General features: G+C 39.2%; 1 protein-coding gene across 1 annotated transcript in view; it reads left to right on the forward strand.

Moving 5' to 3' along the window:
• The first annotated feature begins 2332 nt into the window (after nt 1-2332).
• FREM1 (FRAS1 related extracellular matrix 1) overlaps nt 2333-20051 on the forward strand; it is a 154185-nt gene continuing 136466 nt past the window's right edge. The window contains exons 1-6 of the mRNA XM_060101238.1: nt 2333-2572; nt 7441-7535; nt 10479-10780; nt 12156-12352; nt 16706-17029; nt 17428-17536. Coding sequence (XP_059957221.1) covers nt 2333-2572; nt 7441-7535; nt 10479-10780; nt 12156-12352; nt 16706-17029; nt 17428-17536 — 1267 coding nt within the window. The remainder of the gene's footprint in view (nt 2573-7440; nt 7536-10478; nt 10781-12155; nt 12353-16705; nt 17030-17427; nt 17537-20051) is intronic.

Genomic DNA, 20051 nt, shown 5'->3' on the forward strand with positions numbered 1-20051 from the left:
ACCTTATCTGCTCATTAAGGACTTACTATGCTATGATTAGAGAATGAGCTATTTCCCCATATGCTGTAGATAAGAAGTTAAAATATTTACCTGATTTGTGACTAAACAAAATTAACAGAAAAGCTTGAAGAATAAGGTGGTTATTAACAGTGTAAAGTTATACTGGTTTATTATGCCCATTGGAAGGTCTTGCATTTTCATGATTTTAATGATCTCTGCACATGGATACTGAAATATTTGTTAGAAGGTGTAGAAAAAAATGCCATCTTTCCTGTTTAACAGTAGGTTAAACAGGAAAGAAGTTTACATTCTCTGCCATGTAAAATTCTGGCAGAGTGGGCTGGTGTGGTGACTTCACTTTGCAAATGTCCCAAACACCCAGGCTCCTTCTGGCTCACAGCTCTGCTAGCCTGAGGTGTGGCTCTCTTTTTTTATGTGCAGGGCAGCCTCCTCAATCTGGGTAACAAGAGGGAGAGAAGCATAAGGATAAATCCATGCAAAAAAAAGGAAGAACGAGGTCACTAGGGAGTGAGTGTAGACAAAAAACAGGTCCCAGTACTGGACTCTAGGCTCCCCAACATGAAAGATTCAGGGATTCTAGGAAGAAGCAGCAAAGGAGAAGAAGGGAGATGAGAAGAAGGCCTGAGAGTATAGAGTCCTTGCAGCCTTTATGGGTTAATTTAATTCATTTAAATCTCAGAAAGCCAAGTTTTTTCTCTTATCTCTCAGTTTTGGGTGATGCCTACCCACCCTGTTGCTTCTCTTCTTTGTGAAAGCACTGCTTTTTTGAATGATCTTAGATGCCAGAGGTGAATGGAAACAAGTTGTGAAAGTTCAACAAGCAGGTTTGCATTCTTGCCCAAACAAGCCAACCTAATTCAGCCTGAGCGTGGGCAACATGGTCAGTGGGAGGATGGGACTGTTTTATTTGGGGACCGACACCATAAAAAACAGGCTGCTCTGTGAAGTGTGCACCCGCCCGCCCCCAGGTGTTAGGTGACATGTCACGCACTGTCTCAAAAGTGAAAGGTTTCAAACAGGGACAAGAGAATGAGCCTTCCCTTAATATATTAGAGGTGGGCAATAGTGGCATTTTTGTCTACACCTTCTGACAAACATTTCAGTATCCATGTGCAGAAATCATTAAAATCATGAAAATGGAAGACCTTCCAATGGGCATAATAAACCACCATTATGGTCTATCATGGATAACTAATTGTGGATATGATTGTTTCACCTAATCATATCTTGGAATTAAAGATATATTTCAATACCTTGCACTTTGGATAAAATCATTTCTGTTCTTATATGACACAGAGAAATAATCATGACATTCTAAGTGGTTAAAATAGAAAAAAAGACTCCACTTGTGCGAATTCTATACTTTCTATGTAATTAGCATTGCAGATGATGTATAAATGCATGTACATCGCCGTGTCATTAGCTGTGTATGTTGAAGCTATGTTACTGGATTCCTAGTCCTTGTTACACCTAAACAAAACGCCAAATGTTCACTTAGAAAAAATATCTTTTCTCCAGTTTCCACTCAAGCGTTTCTTAGGTGTCTTCATTGCCCAGCAAAGTCAAAATTGTGCCCATACGACAAATTATTAAGCCTTTTTTTTTTGAGTGGGTAGCACTGATTTAGAATTAATCATGTTTTCAAACAGTGGGTAAGTAATTCTATCAGCTCTCTTGCACAAATGAGGTTACAGTCCTCATTTATCAAGTGAGAAGACAAAAGCAAAGAGTTCAGCAACTTTCTCTGAACGCAGAGGAGCAAACACTGCCCGTGGCCGTGAGTCGGGCTGCCTCCTGTCGGACCACACAACTGACGTCCCGGTTGGGACCCGTTGAGTCCGGAAGCAGGAGTTACCGCCAGGGAATGAAATGGCTGCATTGCCTTTCAGATGCCCCTGGAGGTCAAGTTAGTTTATTTGTTTTTAATTTAGCTGAAATTACAGGCTGGTTGAAAGATTCCTTTGTCGGTGGGGGTCTTTTGAATAAGCCACATAAACCTTTTGGTTTCTCTCTCTTTCCTCCAACTCCTCGTCCCATTTGCAGGATTAAAAAAGCACTTGGGAGGCACATTAATCTTGCCGGGCGTTGTCAGGAGTGATCAGCGAGTTTTATTAAAAGCTCTGGGACTGCCTGAAAGACCTCCTTGTCTGAGTTTGAAATGAAAGGGACGTGTTAAGATCTTGGGGCACATTGTCGGGACCCCTTGCCCTGCCCCTTGGACTATGAGCTGACACCCCCGGAGAAAGCACAGAAGCCCTCCTTTGTTGAAGGGATTTCACTGGTGGATGGAAACGAGTTGGCCCCTGTCGGCATGAGCTCTCTACGCTGGGGTGGGCTCGGTGCCCTGCTGCTGCTGCTGAGGCTGCTCCCAGGCTGGGCCAGCCCCACCCTCATCCGTGTTAACCGAGGGGTCAGGGTGATGAAGGGCAGCTCCGCCTTCCTGTCTCAGGATGACCTGAAGTTCGCCATCCCCAAAGAGAAAGATGCCTGCAAAGTGGAAGTTGTGATGAATGAACCAATAACCCAGAGGGTTGGGAAACTCACTCCACAGGTAGGTCACATCCGAGATTTGCTATTTAGTAGTGTGTGTGAATGAGAGTGTGTGAGAATGTTGGGGGGGGGGAGAGAGAGAGGGAGGGAGGGAGAGAGGGAGGGAGGGAGAGAGGGAGGGAGGGAGGGGGGGAGAGAGAGAGAGAGAGAGAGAGAGAGAGAGGTGGAGGGAGAGAGAGAGAGAGCGCGCGCTCTTCCTTCAAGCTACCAGAGGTGAGTGTTGTAAGATGTTCAAATTTGAAACGGTGGAGTTGCAGTTAGCGGGCATAATACTGCACTGTTTTTTCTATGCAAGGTGAAACCTGTTAAAAAATTTTTTTTGAAGTATAATGACATATAACATTGGTTTCGGGTATAGGAGGTAATGATTTGAGATTGGTCAAACCTGTTTTTTGAAGTTCTTGGCTGACTGTGGATTACAGCCTTGAAACCAACAGGAGTTACTCCTATTTATGTCAACCCCTCTGGAGGAAGAAGGCTGGTTCAAACAGATATGGATGGATACATTTTTTAAATTAGTAATGCACCAAATTGACAAGTCTTTCCAATTTATCCTCTCTTATTGACGAAAACTTGTGTAAATATTACCAGCTCTTTGACCTTATAAAACAGCTAGTCACCCAGGAAAAGGCATAATGGTAAGGGAATCACATACTTCTTATTTTAGGTACATGGCCACTCTATGAGAATCTTAGGGGAGAGAGAGAAAAAAACAGAGCGAGGGGGAGAGAGAGAGAAGTAAATGAGAGGGAGAGAGAATGAAAACGGGTTAGAGTGGGCAGTCTCCTGTGTGGTGTGATATGGTCAGTCTTTATGGGACTATTCCTGCCCCCAAATTATCTCACCCATGGCCAGAGTGCCTTTGGATAAGATATCAGGGTTTCAGGACATCTTTAGGACACATTTGTGACTGCAGAATAGCAAAAGTTAAACACAAAGACATTTTTATCTATTACCATCCCTTGAACATTCCCTTGAGTAAGGGAAGAGATCTGGAAAAGATATATGAAGACACTTCATTTTAAATATTCATTGTTCTTCAAAAATGTCTTCATAAAATTTTTTTTCCCTTTAATCACCATGGAGACCTTGTCATTTAAGGGTGTTCTGTGCTCAATCCTTTTGTAGGGTGGAGTTACCCTCTAATTCATTGGGTTTAGGAAAATCTGTATTATCGTACATTTGCTTAAAGAGCTTATCTCTATACACAATAGAAAATTGCTTCTGGTCTTATTACTTGTTCCTACTGTAGTTTAACCTTCTTCTCAAGGCAAACAGTTTTCATAATATTCAACGCTGGGTGTGGCTGCTGCTCCTAGCAAAATACAGCATTTCTGTTTGCTGAACTGTGAGCATTAATGTTCTTCCTCTCTATTTGGCTAAAAAAATAATTCCATCGGCTTATTCAAAAGTGGTATTAGATGTCATAAAGATGAACTAAAGAGACTGAGATAGATGCTAGCACAAATTGACATCTCTAGACATTTCCTTTACTTCTGTTACAGTTATAGTCTGATTCTGAAACACATCAGAATGCTGTGGCAGGCTCTCACATTGGGAGTATGGCTCATGTGACTGTGACTAAATGTCTCCCTCCAGTTTCATGTGAGTTTTTCTTTTGTCAGTCAATGAGCTTCAGATGGGCATCTAAAAAATGTTAGTATATGCTCATGGCCCCAGGTCACCCTGGTATTCCCATTTGTGTGGTAATTGCAACATCTCCCCACTTTCTCCCAACATAACTTATGCTGGAAAGTGTGTTTGATTGGCACCTATAAGTTAGGGAAAAAGGAGACGCCTGGGATAGCTCATGTCTGGAGCCCCAATGCAGTAAATGTGATGAGTAGGTGACATGAATAGGCTCAGCAGCAGGCCGTGGAGCCCTAACTACAGGCACTGGGGTCAAAAGCAAATGCTTGGGGTTTTGGGGAGCAGCTAAATAGGACCCAGATCCTAGATGTCTGGGATCCCTGATAGAGCAGGGACCCAGGGCTATATGGAAAAAGGTGGATGCCTTATAAAGACTGATGAACTGATAATTTGGTAACCCTTCCAATCAATATATTAAAAAATGTGTTCAACATTTATTTAGAAGTAAGGCTGAATATAGTTTGTGAGGTAAGAAGAGAGGAAAAATTCCTCCTTGTAGCGCACTGGGGTAATCTATGGTCCAGCTGTATTAAGCTCTGGCCCCAAGCATGCAAAACCAAAGGCCTATTATTCACCAGATTCTCCCTCCTTAGAAAGCATTTTGGGGAGGATCTCCTGTTACTTAAACCAGCCTCTGGGGATATCCTTTCCCCATCCCAAATAGCCTATGACTTCTAAACTTTATGACTTCTAAAGTGCTTCATATAGCACTTTCTATGAGAGTAATGAAAAATATCATCATTTTCAGTGATATTTTAATGGTCTTCACCATGTGGCTAGCTCTGAGGCACTGGAGAGCAAAAAGGGATCCATGTGACTAGAACTAGGTAAAACATTTATTTGGTCACAAGGGTCAAGTGTTGTGATAGATCTCTAAGTTGTCTAATTTTCAAACTTTCTCTGATTTTCTGGCAAAAATCCATTACTAGAAAGACAGTGTGGAACAGAAACAACATATCTGTCTGATTTAGGGAAGTCTGCATTGCAAGGCAAAGGGACAGGGCTCCAAACATCCCCAAAGTGTCCCCTAGTGTGCTGATTAAAAGATAATGTTTAGTGTATGTCTATCCAGAGGTACATCTGACATCTCAAACAGATTTATATCATCTAAAATAAATATGTGATTTATAGCTGCTAAAAGTTATTCTGTGGAAAGGAGTCCATTAAAATGTGGAGTTTCATTGCCTTTTGGTCAAATATGAGAACTGTGTACTATCATGAAATCTGTATGTCCGGAAAACTTTGTTTCTCAAACCACCTGGTGATCTTCCTATTTTTTCATTATGATAATTTCAACAAAAACAAAATCCCTAAGTGAAAACTGCTCTTTTGCAATATGTAGCTGTACTAAATCCAGGTTGATGCAGTTCTCCCCAGGGATTTATTTCTTATGGAGTTTTTGAAATTAAGCACAGCCAAGCATAGCCAAGCCAATTATGCACACACAGACACACACACACACAGCCTAAACATTACTCTTTAATAGAGCTTACTAGTAAGTTGAAAGCAGGCTTATTTGGGCCCATTCCTAGCTAGATGACTGTATTAACAACACCCTGCTGTGTAATGAACCATTTCATGTGAGTTGTACAGAAAATGTTTTGTTTAACATCTGTTCAACCAGTGTTTTCATTCCATTACTGAAGTTTGTCTTAGGACCAACAGGTTCATTTTCCTATTGGATATTTGGAAAGGGATTTCGCTTGGTGCACACGAGTACCTTCTGTCTCGATAACCTTCTCGAGATAGTCAATTAGAGAAGGTCGATGGCAATATGTTTTCCTCATGTTTTAGGACAAGACTTACCTACTCACAGTACTTCTCACACCTGACCCAAAGCAAGAAATTTCCTGGGTGGAAAAGCACCCCCGTTAAGCACTGAGCTTGCTCTTTTGAATAGGAAATGCAGAAGTAAGAAAATATCTCTAGTTTGAACCAGTTTGCTGTCATTAAAGTGAGTAATGAGTTAGGAATGTGTGACAATTTAATTATAAATTGTAATTGAAAAGCAGTTGAAGTGGAAAAAAACAAAGCTAGACAGTAATTAGGAAAGGATTTAGCTCTCCTTTGTTTTAGTTAGTAAATTTATGGAATTATGGTTGTCACCTTTTATAAAAGGAGCACATATTATGAAACATAAAACAGATGTTTCTTTTAACAAAGCAGATTGTCTTTTTATTACAGTGACTATTTGTCAATGATATGGGAAAGGTCTTTCCTTTATCTCCTTCCCTCTTGTCAATTAAAAAGAGGAACCAAAGATGTCTGTAGGAAAAGATCATTTGTATTAGTGAGAAAGTCTTCTCAGGGAGGATTATGTTGTTTGTAAATGTTTGAGGCTGTAACAAGGTACAGGCTAAATAGCATGAACTCAACAATGATGATATGTGAATACCTTGAGGGTATTTCTTAGAACTCTACCAAGTCAGATCCGGCAGAATGAGGGTCATGGTGTGAATGGAAGAGAAAACTCTTCTTTTAAAAACTATGACTCCCAGAATCTAACAATTAGCAATCCTTAGTAGTTCTGAGTGAGGTGATACAGTTAATTATAATTTTGTTTGAATAGAGAAAATTGCCTTGACATTGTTATTTGTCTCATCAGTCATTTCTGCTATTACATAACTAATAAAAGCAGTCTTTTGCAAGTAAATGAGAAACATCTGTGGGTCGTGTTTGGCTCTGATCGACAACAATAATGTCTGTAGTAAGTGGCTTCATTTTTAAATATAAAAACACTATTTGGAAAAGAAAGCAATAAAAGGAGAAGAAAAAAATACAGAGCTAATACAGCGTGTTTGTATGTGGGGTAATGCATGCCTGTTTCTACATACACAGAGGTAGACCTCTCTGACTCAGTTGCTATGGTGTTGGTAAATAATATTTTGAAAAATGGAACCATATTTTAAATGTACTATACACTGGGAAAAGATAATTATTTAGAGATAATCACTGCTTAATTTATCTGCCTGATCTGCTTGGATTTTCATAATTCAGATATTCTCAAAGCAAAACACAGCTATATAAGCAGGATGGTCATAAGCATGGAGGTGGGTAGAGGTGGTGATGGTTAAAACACACACACACACACACACACACACACACACACACACACTGCTAAGAGACCATAATTTCTTCAGGCAGTACTTTACAGCTGGAAAAATTAAAAAGTGTACCAGTTTTCTCACAGATATGTATCAATTTCTTCATGTGAACTAGGTCTTTGACTGCCATTTCCTTCCCAATGAAGTAAAGTATACTCACAACGGTTGCCCAATTCTTGATGAAGACACAGTGAAGCTTAGACTTTACAGGTAAGCAGCATAGAAGCATTGTTCATTCCTTAGCAGATAACCGCTCTGTGTACTTCTTTTTCTTTGGATAAGTATTATCATGATGGGAGTTACTAGATTTCAAACAAGTAATTCACAGTAGGAACTGGAGACCCGAGTGGGTGAGGCAAGAATTGTAGCAACCTTTCAGTTACTTTTATTTATATCTTCCTTGGGGCATTTCTGTGGCAAATTATTAGCCCTCTCCTGTTTCCCTTTAGAGTTCTTGTATGGGTATCTCTGGTCATTCAATTCCCCACTTATGATAAAAAAAATGGAGATTATAAACTACAAATTTTTAATGAGAATTAGGAGGAAAATATATTCCCAAAGTGAATGAAATTCTTCTTTTTGATTATCAACTGCTTATTTATTAGAAGTGCAATATCTTCTATTTTTCAACATACTATATTTTAAAAAGGTTCAAAAAATCAATTATAGAGTTGGACAAAGTGACCATATGACCCAGCAGTTCTACTCCTAAATATACATATATACATAAGAGAAATAAAAGATATGTTTACACAAAAATTTATACACAAAGGTTCACTGCAGCATGTTTCATAAATGCCAAAAAGTTGAAACAATCTAACTGATGCATGTGTAAACATGATGTGGTATATCCATACAATGGAATATTATTCAGCCATAAAAAGGAATGAAGTACTGATACATGCTACAACATGGATGAACATTGAAAACATTATGCTAAGTGAAAGAAGTCTGACACAAAAGGTCACATATTGTGTAATTTCATTTATGTGATATGCCTAGAAAAGGCAAATCCATGAAGACAAAGTGGATTAGCGGTTGCCAGCTGTTGAGGGAGGGGTGAATGGGGAGTGAATGCTCATGGGTGTGGACTTTTATGGGGGGCATCATAAAAATGTTCTGGAATTAGGGAGCATGATGGTTGCATAACCTTATGAATATACTAGAAACCACTGAGTTATAAACTTTAAAAAGGTAAATTTTAGGGTATGTGAATTATATCTAAATAAAAAGTTAATTTAAAATTACATAGCACAGGGAGATCAGCTTGGTGCTCTGTGACCACCTAGAGGGGTGGGGTAGGGAGGATGGGAGGGAGACTCAAGAGGGAGGGGATATGGGGATATATGTATACGTATAGCTGATTCACTTTGTTATACAGCAGAAACTAACACACCATTGTAAAGCAGTTATACTCCAATAAAGATGTTAAAATATATATAAGCTCATGGTTATGGTATTGCTCACTTCATAGAAGCAACTGAGAATTCAGTGTAGGTGGAGTAGGCCTTATATAGTTTTTTACTTGGTTTTTGTTGCTTTTAAGAGTATTTGGGGCTTCCCTGGTGGCGCAGTGGTTGAGAGTCCGCCTGCCGATGCAGGGGACACGGGTTCGTGCCCCAGTCCGGGAAGATCCCACATGCCGCGGAGCGGCTGGGCCCGTGAGCCATGGCCACTGAGCCTGCGCGTCCAGAGCCTGTGCTCCGCAACGGGAGAGGCCACAACAGTGAGAGGCCCGCGTACCGCAAAAAAAAAAAAAAAAAAAAGAGTATTTGGCTAAAATATGGCAGCATGAATTTGCCTTAAGTACTAGGCTAATATGAGTCGAGAGTTTTGTAGCACAGTGAATCATCCTATGAACACTTATGATCATCTGCTATAGGTTAGGCCCATGCTAGACATAGGAAACAAAAACAAAACAAAAACAAAAACATGAGGAGACATAGACTGGTTCTTATGGGCTCATGCAAAAGATGGGTCGCTAACTGTGATTCAGAATGACAAGTGCCGAAAGAGAGGGGTGAACCAAATGCTGTGCTCAGGAAATGCGATGGCACCAAAGGATTCCTAAGGAATCTATGCAATCAGCATACAAGGCTGTTTGATTTTCCTAAGACTTTAAAGTTAAAAAACAAATTAGCTTCAAAGAGCTTGCTGGGAAGGGCTGGAAAAGCTAATGAATTCTAGCTGTTCCTACTTCTTTTTTTCCTTGAGTTTCTAAGGGATGGGGAGGGTAGAGGAGCACGCATGAAGGGCAGAGTTAGAGGACCTGTCAATTTCCCTGGTCTTGAGGATTTAAAATAGAATATTCAGAGGAGTTGGAGGCAGAAAATCAGAGAGCATGTTTATTACCCTCTTACCTCGTCTCTAGCCCTTTTGACAAGCTACTTGACCTCCCTGTGCCTGTTTCCTTATCTGTAAAATGGGATTAACAACACTTATGATAGATTCCTGTGAAGACTGAATGATATACTCTTCATAAAGAGTTTAGTATCTGCCCGGGCCATCATGAAAGCACATCAATTAGGAGCTGCATTATTGATACACACCCATCACCCATTAATTTTCTCCCTTCAGTAAAGAATGACAACCCATATCTGCTAGTCTCTGTAAGTATCCAGAAAACATAGTCGCTAAGGGAATGAAGAGAATGGAGGTAACAATCACTGAATACCCTTTATATGCCAAGCGCTGAGCAGCTCACCCCAACTAGACTATAAATGACTATTCATGTAGTGGCATTTCTGTAGAGCAAAAAGGCCTTGATGCTTCAGAAACCCCTCACCCTCTCACTCCTGAATTAAAAGTCAATCCATAAATTATACATGCTGGATACTCTTAAGTTGCACACATGCTAGAGAAGGGACTATGAGCTCATAGCAGTCATTAAATACCATTATCGATGATAGATTTGAGAGAAGGTGTTAAAAGAAGGGTCATTGGAAAGGGAAGTAACAGAAAAAGGAGTTGTCACCAAGGTAAGGAGAAGAAGGGAAGAGAAGAGAGAGGTTGAGAGTAGAGTATAAAATAAAATCCAAACTCTACCTGATACACTGTGTGAAAGCCAGTCTTTAAGCTTCCAGCCAAGTTAGTACACAATATCAGAAGTACCTGGGCACCAATAATATTGCCTTTGCTCTGTTCTGTCCACAGATTGACTGAGACAGACACCTTCACGGAAACCTTTATCCTGCGGGTCTATCTCCTGGAACCAGACTGTAACGTCATCCGTATAAGTGACAATGTACTGGAGGTGTCTGAATTCTATGGCCTGTCCCGAGCCATTGATAAAAACCTGCTCAGATTTGATTATGAGAGGACGGCTAGTCTGGAGTGTACAGTCAGGCTGGACCCTGTGGGAACTCGGCTGCCAGCCCATGGCCAGCTGGTTCTGGTGGAGCCCCGGCCGGAAGAACCTCGTGGAGATCACCCACACAGTTTTTTCCCTGAGTCTCGTATGATATGTTTTAATACTTATCTGGATGTTACTAAAACTGACAGATCTGTAAATGGTCATCTTCTACCATGACAAAGAGTTTTACTTAATATAATTTGTAGCTGGTTGAAAAATGTAAGTTAGTGGTTAAGAGTGCAGACTTTGGAATTGGAAAAACCCAGGCTTGAAAACTGCCTCTGCTATTTATTCCCTGTGTGCTTTTAGGAGAGTTATTTAACCTGTTTAAGTCTCTGTAAAACGGGCAAGGATAGTGGCTGTTCCATAGGGTTGTATAAAGATGGGAGTGAATGAGATCACACACACACACAAAGCGCTTAACACAGTGTCTGGCTCATAGCAAGTGCTCAGTAACTGTCAGCTGTTATTATTAATAGTAGGTAGCAATAGCAGTGGTAGCAAAAGTAGTTGGTGAATTTACTAAGTATTACTAGACTTGGAGCAGGTTTGAGGTAGAGCTGGTGGGCAGCAGCCATGGTTTAAATCAGGAAGAGTTAATGGATAACGTTCTTTCTGTTATTCATTTAATTATCACATTTTGGGCACCTCCTAGATGCATAATAGTATTCTAGGCACTGTGGGAAGACCAAAAAATATAAGGGAAAATCATGATAACAGTAATACCTTGAATTTGGACAGAAATTTATAGCTGAAAACATGCACAATAAGTCGTCTCATTTGGTCTTCACAGCCTTCACAGGGTAGGAAGTAGGATACCCATTTTGTACATCAGGGACATGTGCAAAAGGCCACTAGAAAAATAAGTGGCCTGTGAGTATCATATACTGTGCAGGAGTGAAAAATGCAGTTGGACAGAGACAAAAGACTATGTACTGGAGAGATGACTGTGGTTTTCAGTGGGAGACAGCAGGATGGCTCAGGTGGTCAATGAATATTTGAAGAAAGGTTTAGTAAAAGATTAAGTCGACCTGAAAAGGTTTGCAGGATTTGAGTGTGTGACAAGCACTGAGGGGAGTGAATTTCAGTGAGTAGAATATTCTAGCAGAGATGGCATGATGGTACCATGGAAGTGGATGCTGTAAAGGAAGACAAGAGCAGGACGGTGGAAGGCCTACAGTGAGCCTATTAGTCAGAGATGGTCCAGCACCAGAAAATGCATTTTATATATTTTTTCTCTTGGTCACTTTTGGTGGTTAAGAACCTGATTGGATAATTAGTCAACTGTTCTTTTCAGTAAAAGCAATGACAGGTTTTCAAGAAAATGACAACCTACTCAGTGAATGATTGGAGGGTACATGTGAGTAGTCTTTGGGCAGTGAGAGGGAATAAGTACCCATGGGAGGGAGGATGGGTTTTTAAACTTTACAATCATTAATGTACAAGTGACTCTCTTAATTCACTGCTGTACATTCTAGAACTGGGAACAGAACTGAAGTGTCCAGGTGGCAGATGTCCCCTGGGACTGAAGAAAATAGGAAGTCTCAAAGTGAGCTGTGAGGAATTCTTGCTGTTGGGGCTTCGATATCAACATCTGAGTCCCCCTTCTCCGCACATTGATTACATCTCCATCCGACTGGACCTCACAGATAGCAGGAGTAAAATCATATACAAGGTAGAGTCTGTGGGGTTATGTGTCTGTGTCCCCAGCTGATCCACAGCAAGAAAGCCAGTTCCACGGGGGCGCTCGTGCTGGTTCCTGTACGGTTGTGGGTAGAACAGCTCAGCGAACTGCAGACTTGTTCTGCCAGTAAGTGCTTGAAACAGTAGCTTTTGTATATAATATCAGTACGTAGTTTCCCTTCTCTGGCTCTCTTGTAGCTCTGTCATCCCTAAAGTAACTTAGAAAGGACCTGGGTCAGGTTACATGCTAACTTTCTTCTCCCATTCCCTTCAGTATTCTTCAGCTTCCCATTTCTGCGTTTTTAACTCCTACTCTTTGATGCTTCATTTACTCCTTTATTAGAACCTCTTTTCATCTGTTAGAGGAAATCAGAGGGTCCACACACCCACTCTGCAAGGCCACAGGAATCTGGGAGAGAGGGGGAGTTCAGTCCCACTTTTATGGCTGTAGCAGATGATATCATTTTCACTCTTTCAGACTTTGAGATGGAGGACTGGGTTGTCAAGGAGACAACCCCCCAAGGGCTTCCTGCATTTTCCAATCTCTTTTACATTCTCCTGCCCTTTCTTTCCTTTGATCTCTTCCCATTGAAATGACGACAGAAAGTGAAATCAGCCTATATGAGAGATTTGACATGCTATTCTCTTAACTCATGTACGCTGTAACGTGTTTATTTGGGAAGCTGGGGTGACTGTATACCTGCTGAAACAGCTCAGATTTTGTGCTGATTTAAGATGATATGAGATGACATTTGTGGAAGACCTCCGTCTTTCACAGGCTGACTTCTCACTAGGATTCCTCCTAACAGACCCAGTCAAACATTGAACATTATTACCGCAGGAATTAATAAAACATGGAATGATAAGGAAATGAGTAAACAGGATTATAGAATTTTATAATTGAGATTTGGAAAAACCGTGGGGTAATCTGGTCAAACTGATCAGGTAAATCACTTGGGGAGCTTTGAAAGAATAGATTTGAGTCTAACATTAACAGTTAAGAGCATGACTTTGGGCCCAGGTTGCCTGAGTTCAAGCGTTAACTAGCTGCGTGACTTTGTACTTTATGCCTCATTTAAAAAATCTTAAAATGGGCATAGTAGTACTTACTTCTTATCGAGAGGATTAAATGAGATAATGCTTACAAAGCACTTGGCACAAAGTTGGACACATAATAACCTCTATACATATTTTGCTAGTGAAAAAACTGATCATCAGCCAGGTTTGGAAATGGCTTAGCCCAAGCCCCTTATTTTATAGTGGTAGCCAGAGAACTCGTGAACCTCGCAAACCTTGACTATACATGACTGGCTGAGTCAAGACTAAACTTTGTCTCTTAACGACTAGTACATGTCTTCTGTTTGTTTTGACATGAAAGTCCTTTCCCTTTTAATGCTTTTTTATATCTGTAAAAAAAAATTAGAGCCATTTTTCTTCCTAATTGATTTTTCTTCTTTTTCCTCTGTATATTGATATAGGGTTTTATGTTTTCAGATCAGTTTTATTAGGAGTTTCCCCTTTAAAATGACCTTCCTGTATTATTTAGAATTAACCTATTCCATAGTCAATTTGGCATGTCACAAACAGATATAAAAGTAGGTATACAGGTATAAAATCCTATGCTCAACAGCAGAGGATTTTTTTTAAAAAGCACAGAAAGAAAAATAAGAAAACAAAACTAGGGGTATTTCTACCATTTTTATATATATACACACTTACACACACATACAGAAACACACACACAGAGTGAGTGGGGAGGCATGCACACCAGAGTTAGTTTATGGAACTGAATTTATACTATATTTGAAGTTTTGTATCTTGTTATTTTTTTATTTTTATGCTGGTATAGTCCATCCTCATCAAGTGACTAAATGACTGTTCACCCATTATTTCTTATAGATTTAAAAACATTTTCCTGTTTATATTTGCCTTTTTATTCTGCCTGAAATGAATTTTATCATATTGTGAAACACAGAACAGTTTTTTCCAAGTAGCCAAAATTTTCGACACTATTTGTTGCATAATGGACATGTTTCCCATCGATTTTAGATGAGTCTTCTATTTTATAGAAAGATATTATGTGTCTGTTTCAAGGGTAGCTCTTTTGTTCCTTAGATTTGCCTACCTATTCTTGTGCCAGTACCATATTATTCTAAATATAAAAGGTCTATAATAGACTTTAACATTTTATAGGCAAGTCCTTCCTCATAGCGATGAGTCCTTCCTCTTCAAAATTTTCTTATCCATTCTCACCTATTCTTAGTTCTAGGTAAATAATTAAATATTTATGATAGTTTTTTCAAAAAGCCCCTAAATATTTTTATCAGGATTGGATTAAAACTATAAATTATTTTGGGAAGAATTGGAATATTGGAACATTTACCACATTGAGTTGTCTCATCCAGACAAAAGTTATCTAACTTCATCGAAGCAAATGATATTTGATATGTTTCTGTAAAGTTTGTAGTTTTCTTCATGTCAGTTGTGCACACTTAAGTCCAGTCCTAGACAATTTGTTTTTGTAGAATTATTATGACTAGTCTTCTTTTCCTCCACTATTTCTTCTCATTGGTTACTGATGATAGATAGGAGAGCTATTTCTTGGACTAATCTTCTTTTGTCTGGCTTCTTTCTTGAATTCAATTATTCTAAAAATTTTTCAAGTCTTTGGGCTTTTAAAGACCATAATTACATCTTTCACTAATGATGATAATTTTTTCCTTTCTTTTTCAATAATTATTCCTCTTTTTTCTACTCTTTTCTCCACTGGTTTGGCCAGAATAGTATTAAATATAGTGATGCTTATAAGAATCTTTGTCTTGTACATTTTATCACTGTCAACTGCCCACACTGTCCTTTTTAATGTTTCTTGCCTTGAATTCGTCTCTCTTTGAAATTCTTACAGTTACAACTGCAAACTTTACATGATAAGTCAGGATCATTCTTTTACTTTTAATCTTTGTATATAATTTTAAGTGCCTGTCTGGTAAGGCAGATATAATTGGATATTTAAATTTCAGAATATTTGTCTTGAACAAGAGAATATAGGCTATAATTATGTAATAATGGATATCTGTGGGTATTTTTCTATCATCTTGTTTTCTGCTTTCTTGCTAGTTAAAAGAAATTATCCTGCACTCTAGTTTATATTTCCTTAGCCTTTATCTTTACTTATTTGAAAAACCTTTATCCCACTTTAAAATTTATTTCTAAATTAAAAAAATTCTTTAACCTATATTTTTAACATTTAAAGTAAAAAATGAAGTCTTTTGCCTCCTTCCTATATGTTATGAGGATTGATCCTATTTATCCTTTCTCACTGCAGTTACTCACCAACAGGCTTGGTTAATATAATCTGCAACTTTAGTTCCAGTTTATCATTTTTATACCTTATGATTGCTTGCATCGTCTTTTATTTCAAGTACACTCTTTTGATATTTGTATCCATTTTGTTAGTATGTTTCAAATAACATTTATTTAGGCTTAACTCTAGGTTTAATTGGTCTTATTGTTCGGCACCAGTCCTTTCATACTGTAATTTCCCCATTCTTGTTTAAATTATAAATCTTCAAATGTTTTTCAATGGCTCATGAAGACTAAATAGTGTAAACTCTGTGCTGTCTCAGCATATCACTCCTTTATCTTTATAAACCACGCAGTGAGAAGGGGGTGAGGTTGTCTTCTTCTGTTTCTCTCTTTCTTTGAGCCTTGCTGACTAGTTTCTGAACTTCCAGACTTGGGGGTGGGTGGTTTGGAGAAGTTTGGAGAGAGAGGTCTTACTTGACCAGGCACTGATGGAATATGACTTCATGCTCTCTGAGTCTGGCAGATATTTCAAGCTGCTTCTTAGTCTCGGGGCAATTTCATGGTTCCTCTGGAGATCCTCCATTGCAAAGGCCTCTCATCTTGGGAGAGTACATTTCTAGCCTTATTGGTCAATTGTAATTCCTCCCGACACTCCTAGGATATGATTTCCACTTCCAGGTTCTTTCTGCTCAGATCCTTTGGCTTCTCACAGATGCACCCTAAAGGTCAGGGTCCAGGATGACCCTAGACCAACCCTCTGTCCCACTTGCTCCACATCTGAGAGCACTCGTATATTCCTTCCTGCTGCAAACAAGGACTAGAGACTGATCCCAGCACAGACACCATTATTCTTCTGCCTCTGGCCACTGAGCTTCCTCAGGTATGAGCCCAGCATTAGTTCTCTGTGTGCTCCACCAGTAAAAGACACATATTTAGGCTGGCGTGAAGGAAATTAGTGTTAAATATCATACTATTTACCCTGATTTTACAGCATCATTTATATTGTTTCCCCTTTCATCTTTTCTTTCTCCTTCAAAAGTCAGAGAGTGTGTGGTTACCCGTCTATATGAGAGCTGGCATCCCTAATCAGATTCCAAGGGCTGCATTCATGGCCATGTTTATTCTGGAAGTGGATCAGTTCATCCTGACCTCTTTGACTACATCAGTTCTGGACTGTGAAGAGGATGAGACCCCCAAACCCTTGCTGGTGTTCAACATTACTAAAGCCCCGCTCCAAGGCTATGTGACTCACCTGTGGGATCACACCAGACCGGTGTCCTCCTTCACCTGGAAAGACCTAAGTGACATGCAAATTGCCTATCAGCCACCAAACAGCAGCCATTCTGAGAGGAGACATTATGAGGTAAGAAGGAAGAGAGACAAAGCTGCTAGCCTATTTGGTATTCATAGAGTCATTGAAGAGGCTCTGCCAGTGGAGAACCACTGCTTTGAGAGAGGCTCTAGTGGTCTGATGCTGGACTGACATAGTCTTCTGAGCAAATGCATGGAAACATGTCTAGCATATTTGCTTATTTTGGGTTAAGAACTTCTTTCACAGAGAGGAAAAGTTAAAAACACTGATAAACTAAGGAACAAGACCTACAGCCTGAAAAAGTGAGAGTAGGTTGTCATAAATGAGATCAGGCAACAGCAGAAACCTGAATCAGTTTTGCCTCCATCTGTGGTGTATAGCCCAGAAATAATGGTATTTTATATTATAAATGGTCAATGTATGGTTCATAAGCAGTTGTTTGTTTACAGGTGGAGTTGGAAGTGTATGACTTCTTCTTTGAAAGGAGTGCACCTATTACCGTCCACATCTCCATCAGAACAGCAGACACAAATGCCCCGAGAGTGTCCTGGAACACAGGTGAAGTGCAATATAGGAGTCAAGCAACATAGCCTTGAAGGGAAGACAAGAAAGTATATGGGTCAGGAAAAAAAGGTAGCTTTATTCCTATTTTACACATGAGGCAACTGAAACCAGACAGGTTAAGGGTATCAGATAGTTATTTTTTTGGTTTTGTTTTTCCTGCTGTCAGGGTGAGAAATTTAAATCCAGGATTCTTGTGTCCTGAAACTAAGTTCTTTCCTTCAGAGGAGATAAGCCAAAAGATCCCTTTCCACTGATTGAGGCAAAAAAGTGACTATTTATGATACTGAGCATAGTTGGACTGGGAGAGAAAAGGTCTCCAACTCAAAATTGTTCAGAAGCATCGAAGGAAGGCATAGACTGTAATCCATTGTCTTATTGTTAAGTGGGTTGCATGGAAATGAAAATGCATAAATAAGAGTTTAAACTGCTTTGTTTTATTTTTTATTTTTTTTAAATTGTGTAACTGACTTACAATTTTATATTAGTTTCAGGTGTACAACATAGTGATTCAATATTTTTATATGTTATACTCCATTTAAAGTTATTATAAAGTATTGGCTGTATTCCCTAGGCTGTACAATATATTCTTGTATCTTATTTATTTTATACATAGTAGTTTGTACCTCTTAATCCCCTCTCCCTATCTTGCCCCTCCCTGCTTCCCTTTCCCCACTGGTAACCTGTAGTTCTGTATATCTGTGAGTCTGTTTCTGTTTTTTCATATTCATTTATTTTTTAGACTCCACATATAAGTGATAACATTGAGTATTTGTCTCTCTCTGACTTATTTCACTAAGCACGATATGCTCTAAGTCCATCCACGTTGTGGCAAATGTCAGAATCTCATTCTTTATTATGGCTGAGTAATATTCCATTGTATATATAAACCACATCTTCTTTACCCATTCATCTGTTAATGGACACTTGGGTTGCTTTCATATCGTGGCTATTGTAAATAATGCTGCTATGAACATTGGGGCACATGTATCTTTTCCAATTAGCGTTTTTGTTTTATTCAGGTATACCCAAGTAGTGTAATTGCTGGGTCACATGGCAGTTTTATTTTTTAGTGTTTTGAGAAACCTCCATACTGTTTTCCTCAGTGGCTGCACCAATTTACATTCCCACCAATAGTGTACGAGTGCTCTCTTTTCGCCACATCCTTGCCAACGTTTGTTATTTGCATTGTTTTTGATGATAGTCATTCTGACAGGTGTGAAGTGATATATCATTGGGGTTTTGATATGCATTTCTCTGATGACTAGCAATGTTGAGCATCTTTTCATGTGCCTGATTGCCATCTGTATGTCTTCTTGGGAAAAATGTTAATTCAGGTATTCTGACCTTTTTTTTTTTTTAACATCTTTATTGGAATGTAATTGCTTTACAATAGTGTGTTAGTTTCTGCTTTATAACAAAGTGAATCAGTTATACATATACATATATCCCCATATCTCTTCCCTCTTGCCTCTCCCTCCCTCCCACCCTCCCAATCCCACCCCTCTAGGTGGTCACAAAGCAGCGAGCTGATTTCCCTGTGCTATGCGGCTGCTTCCCACTAGCTATCTATTTTACATTTGGTAGTGTATATATATGTCCATGCCACTCTTTCACTTTGTCCCAGCTTACCCTTCCCCCTCCCCGTGTCCTCAAGTCCATTCTCTAGTAGGTCTGTGTCTTTATTCCTGTCTTGCCCCTAGGTTCTTCATGACCTTTTTTTTTTTTTTTTTTTAGATTCCATATATATGTGTTAGCATACGGTATTTGTTTTTCTCTTTCTGACTTACTTCACTCTGTATGACAGACTCTAGGTCCATCCACCTCACTACAAATAACTCAATTTCATTTCTTTTTATGGCTGAGTAATATATATATGTGCCACATCTTCTTTATCCATTCATCTGTTGATGGACACTTAGGTTGCTTCCATGTCCTGGCTATTGTAAATAGAGCTGCAATGAACATTGTGGTACATGACTCTTTTTGAGTTATGGCTTTCTCAGGGTATATGCCCAGTAGTGGGATTGCTGGGTCATATGGTAGTTCTATTTTTAGATTTTGAGGAACCTCCATACTGTTCTCCATAGTGACTATATCAATTTACATTCCCACCAAGAGTGCAAGAGGGTTCCCTTTTCTCCACACCCTCTCCAGCATTTATTGTTTGTAGATTTTTTGAGGATGGCCATTCTGACTGGTGTGAGGTGATACCTCATTGTAGTTTTGATTTGCATTTCTCTAATGATTAGTGATGTTGAGTATCCTTTCATATATTTGTTGGCAATCTGTAAATCTTCTTTGGAGAAATGTCTGTTTAAGTCTTCTGCCCATTTTTGGATTGGGTTGTTTGTTTTTTCTGATATTGAGCTGCATGAGCTGGTTCTATATTTTGGAGATTAATCCTTTGTCAGTTGTTTCATTTACAAATATTTTCTCCCATTCTGAGGATTGTCTTTTTGTCTGGTTATGGTTTCCTTTGCTGTGCAAAAGCTTTTAAGTTTCATTAGGT

The sequence above is a fragment of the Mesoplodon densirostris genome, chromosome 6 (assembly GCF_025265405.1).
Source record: "Mesoplodon densirostris isolate mMesDen1 chromosome 6, mMesDen1 primary haplotype, whole genome shotgun sequence".
NCBI lineage: Eukaryota > Metazoa > Chordata > Mammalia > Artiodactyla > Ziphiidae > Mesoplodon > Mesoplodon densirostris.